The following is a 5251-nucleotide window of genomic DNA, read 5'->3' as shown; positions in this document are numbered from 1 at the left end:
AGAACACCTGTGCACATTCTCCCAGCTTTGGTTCATATGTTGTATTTTTAAAAAGAGGAAATTAATGTGAATAACTTTATTAATGCAATATTGTGATTGAAACTTTACCTATGAGTGAGAAAATACTCTATTAGAGCATAAAGTACAAGCTGACACCATATACAGTGACACAAAATAATATGTATGTACAATGGGGCCAACTTACAGTTGCTGGGGAAATCCATAAATTATCCAGAATGTTGAATTGACTAACTTGTGTGGGTATGAAATACCAACCAGAGTATGTAATCCATGTAGTGTTTTGCATTTAATAGCTTTCTGGGAGACAGCCACTGATTGCAGTTCCCATGCCAACTGCAGGATTGTGACACGTTTGCAGGCTGATGATGTCATAAAATGCCTGCTGGAATATAGCTAAAGCATCTGCAGTTAGTTTTTTAAAACTAACTTCTGGCCAGAGCTTGCAAGACAATTTTTTCCCACACGAGTGCAAGTTATCAAAAGTTGTACTCGTACGCTAATATGGTTTAAAGCTTTAAGATGTCTTTGTGCTGTCGCTTTTTGGAAGATGCCAAGCGAGATTTGAGAAAGGCAGACAGAGAAATAAGGAGACAGATAAGGCTGATGGACCTGCATCCACATTACCTATGTGATATGCACCTGCATCCACACTGCCTGTGTGATATACACCTGCATCCACATTGTGGGTGTGAAATACACCCATATCCACATTGCCTGTGTGCTATACACCCACACTGCCATCCACCATCATGCCTCACAGCTTGGGAGAAGAAAGCCATTAAAGCAAAACTGGAGGCAGAGCGAGAAATGGACAGGTAAATGAGCTTCTTTATTAGCCTTCTGTTGCCAGTAGTACTCTTTAAATTGAATTAAAGAAAGGAATTTGGCAGCTGAGTTTTGAGTAAAGTGGAAATGGATAAACAGGATAATAAACAACGCTCAACTTCAGGGAAATGTAGGAACTGTAAGAGTTTGTAAAAAACTGTAATGATGTAGTCTAGGTATGGAGGTAATTATATAAGCACCGTCTGAGTGTTAAATATTGTAGTCTTACTATGGAAAAAAAATAGGGTATAGTTAAAAAATATTTAAGGCAACAAATTAAATGTCAGACTACATGTAAAACTAAATGAGAATACATAGATGTAGTCTTGGGCTAGATTCCAATCTTACTGTAAACCCAGAGTAATTCAATCTATTAAGAGTTGGGTATTTGTTATTATGAAATTGAATTCAATGGAGGTCCAGATTTACACTGGTATAGAGAGAATCAGAATCTAGTTCTAAATGAAAAGCTGTGATAAATGATAAAAAAAACTTGTCATTTGCGTTAAGGGTTAATGAGCAATCCGAAACCAGAAAGGATAAGAAATCTTTTGCTAGTGAGACGGAATCATATTCATTAAGAGGTGGGGACTTTGGTAGTTTTTACTTAATAAATTATTTTAATATATCTTATTTAACTGAAGTTTTTTCCCCTACACAAAATTTAAACTTCTGTTAAATATTGTGCTTGGAGGTGAGGTTTTTATTTTACCAGTTAAAAATGTGATGTTGTCAGTACACACTGAGAATTGAATATTGGCTTATATTTTCTGCTGTGCTTAGTCTCCACTAGATGTGACAGAGCTGGAGGAGAGGGAACTGTACAATGATCCTTCATCTCTGGGTTGGGTTTTACACTAACCGTAGCAGCCTAGGGGCTGCTCTAAATTCTCTCCATTGTAACAGCTCCTCCATCTTAAAATAGCTGTAGTGCACGCACAGCCCCTTTACACGTCATATGCCAAAGGCTGCTGCAGGAGGAGGTGGAGGAGGTGCTGGTACATGAAGATACTCTGGATTTTCACCACCTGAATTCAAATCAGAATTTGATGCATAACGTTGCTACTCATGCAAAACCCGGTGAAGTTAATGACAGGTTTGCCTGAGTAAAAACAGATTGAGGGCTTCGGGATCTGGGCCAATGACTTCAGTGAGAGTTTTGCCCAAGTATCATGTCCATAGTGTAATCCTTGCCACCCTGTTTCTGAAACTGGCTACATTTTCCTTATGCATCTGCTTGTACTGCTCTGACTACAGTCACATGAGAGAAGAATTTCAGCCTACAAGTCTAGAAAAATCAAATATCATCCTCTCTCAAAGAACACTGAAACCCATATGGACGCTGTAGATTAGCAATCATATCACTCCTTTTCCACAACATTTATTCACCTAAGATTAAGTCTCCCTAAGTGATTGAATAGAAAGTCCAAGGAGGCAGCAGCACAGAATTCATGAACTCTCACAAAGGAAGAAAAATATAATTCTAAATGTTGTGCTAAGTTCAATCATCTTAGTTTTGTATAATAGGAATAATATTCCTGGAGCTGGACTATACTGGTAATAAACTGCTAACCTTATCTGACTTGCAGTGTCTAGTTTATCATTTATTGTCCTATATACTCCTACATCACACACATTATCTATTGAATTTGGTATCTTATGTCCCATTCAGTCTGTTACAATTGAGACTGGGACCTTCTATTGGATATTTTGCAAATAGTTTGAATGAGAGTCATGTTTTTGGTTGATTATAGTGTCATTTCACATTGTAAAATGTTATTTTAATGGCCCAATTAGCCACCATCCTAACTCTGCACAGGAGACATTTAATTTTGTGTGTGCATGTCAAAAGTGTCTCTTATGTACAGATCACATTTAACAAAATTTCTCACTTGAAAATGTAATTAATTATAACCCTTAATTTGAAAATTTAGGATGATTTGTTAAGTGGACATGCATTCGTGTCTATTGGCTAATGAGGAGTGCTGGCTGTTGTGTGTTTAGGGTGACAGAACTCTTCATCTTCACAGTTGTCTCATCCTAAGAACACGCAAACCCTTGATTACCAAAGCACATGGATGTTTGTTCATAGACGGTGTAGCCAATTCCACAAGTCGTGTGCATCAAAATATGCAGCTATCTGCATTAATATGTGAGAATAGACCCTACACTTTGATTTACATTTTTGTCATCAAATAAATGTGTTCTTATTCCATGCTGTATACTCAATTAATTTTAACTCTGTTCTTGTTTTTTTATTTTTTTAAACTTTTTATTAAGGCAATTTTTACAATAAAACATTAACAATGCTACATCATATATTACTTATTCAAATAACCTGGTAAAGATTTTGGTTTGCTGGGTGGGGAGCCCTCCTCTCTTGAGTATGCTAGAAAGGGTGACCAAATTTCTAAATAACTATCCTCTTTTTAGTGCTCCTCTTGTGTACATACTTGAGGTTTTCTATTACACAGATAGTCCATATTTTTCTATACCACAATTCCATACAGGGCGGCGGGGGTGTGTGTGTGTGTGTGTGTCACATTTGTAATAATGTGGCATACAAAGTTAGCTGCTAACAATAAAAAAGAAATTAATTTGTCATTTTGTTTAAAGTGTAGATCCTTTAGTGGAGTATTAAGTAACCAAATCGGGGGATCTCCAGGAAGCCAGCATTTTGTCATAACATGAATCTCTTTAATAATTTCCTCCCAAAACCATCTAATTCCTGCTTACAACCACCACATGTACAAGCACATTCCTCTTTCCCCACAAGCCTTCCAACAGAGTGCCTCTCTAGTAGCAAAAATATGGTGGATCTTAACTGGAGTAAAATGCCATCTATACAGTAATTTATTTAAAAATTCTTTATGTGCTGCACAAATTGAAGATGTTTATCTCATTTCCCACATAGAGACCCACTCATCCGGATCAATTTCTTTGTCCAAATCTCTCTCCCATCTTTTCATCTTGATTGTTTTCTTATCAACATCTTTTTCAATCAAAATGATAGATATCTTAGAAATTGAACCTTTTGTTCCAGCTTACTCCTAGGTCAACTCCTCAAATATGGTTAAAGGTCTAGATAAAGCTGCCTCATATCCATATTTGACAATACAATATTTTACTTGTAAATATTGAAAATATGGGATCTTTATATTATTTACATTATTATATACCTCTTGGTATGATTTGAAACCAGGACCCAGGCACAGATGTCTGAATTAAGTAATGTCAGCTCTTACCCACAACAAAGAATCACTTTGATACTTCCTAGGGATAAATTCCTGATTATTAATGAAAGTAGCTAAGAGAGAGGACCTCAGCAAAAGGAATTTCAAAAATTTGTCCAAAGCTTCTAAGATGGTCTGGATGAATGGGTGGCTTTTTATTTTTGGTGACCTAAATTTATTTTCTTGTTTTTATTTTTTTTATTACAGCATACGAAGAAGAGTTAATAGGATGTTGAACTCATGCCATGACCATAAGCTTTTAGCTCTGATGGATGTTAAGGGGTTTGACCCAGAGGAAGTTACAGTGAAGGTGAAAGATGGGAAGGTTAAAGTATCAGCTGAACACGAGGAGGAGCATAGGACCCTAAGAGGGAAGGAATACAACTACACAAATCTTACCAAGGAGATCAGCTTGCCTCCAGGGGTACATGAAGAGGAGGTGATGTACACTGTAGGACCTAACAGTTTGGTGAAGATTGAAACTCCACGCAAGTGTTTCCCTTGCCTCCTGAGTCTAATTTGAAGACAGTGGACTCTGAGCAGCAGTAGTACTGTACATGTACATAGTACAAGCAACTCCTCCGGTGTTTTTTAACTCTACCTTTTAAGCATAAGTTGGCAACTGTTCTGACCAGTTTAGAAACAAACGATAGTGCTGCAAAATTACTTGTTTGAGTGCAAGTCTTTTGGTTTCATTTTGAAGGGTTTCTTGTGACTTTGTCAGCAGTCAAAAGAAATAGGGACATTATCCAATATAAAGATTAAAAAAAATAGTTAGAAATACTGAACTATGGTTACTTGTTAGGTAGTAAAAGACCCACATAGGTGTAGTGTAATTCCAGAAGCTGGCATTGCCATTGTTCAGTGTTTCAGAGATTAAGCCTAGAAGGGACCATTATGATCATCTAATCTGATCTTCTGCATAACGCAGGCCATAGAATTTCACCCAATAATTCCTCCATCAAGTCCATAATTTCTGTTTAAGCTATAGCATATCTTTTAGAAAAATGTGCAGGCTTGATTTAAAGGTATCAAGTGATGGAAAATTCACCATATCCCTAGGTAAGTTGTTCCAATGGCTAATTCTAATGGTTATTTCTAGATTGAATATATGTAGCTTCAGCTTCCAACTTATGGATCTCATTATGGCTTTTTCTGCTAAAAAGCCATCT

The 5251-nt window shown here is 36.7% G+C and overlaps 1 protein-coding gene across 1 annotated transcript; it reads left to right on the top strand.

Annotated features, from left to right (window-relative positions):
• The first annotated feature begins 402 nt into the window (after window positions 1-402).
• ODF1 (outer dense fiber of sperm tails 1) lies at window positions 403-4746 on the top strand. The gene is made up of 2 exons (XM_045006895.1): window positions 403-836; window positions 4287-4746. The coding sequence occupies exons 1-2, from the start codon at window positions 541-543 to the stop codon at window positions 4600-4602; spliced, it is 612 nt and encodes a 203-aa protein (XP_044862830.1). The 5' UTR covers window positions 403-540; the 3' UTR covers window positions 4603-4746.
• Window positions 4747-5251: the final 505 nt, after the last annotated feature.

This window comes from Mauremys mutica, chromosome 2 (assembly GCF_020497125.1).
Source record: "Mauremys mutica isolate MM-2020 ecotype Southern chromosome 2, ASM2049712v1, whole genome shotgun sequence".
Lineage (NCBI taxonomy): Eukaryota > Metazoa > Chordata > Testudines > Geoemydidae > Mauremys > Mauremys mutica.
Note: the sequence above shows the minus strand (reverse complement) of the source record. Positions and strands in the feature narration are given on the sequence as shown.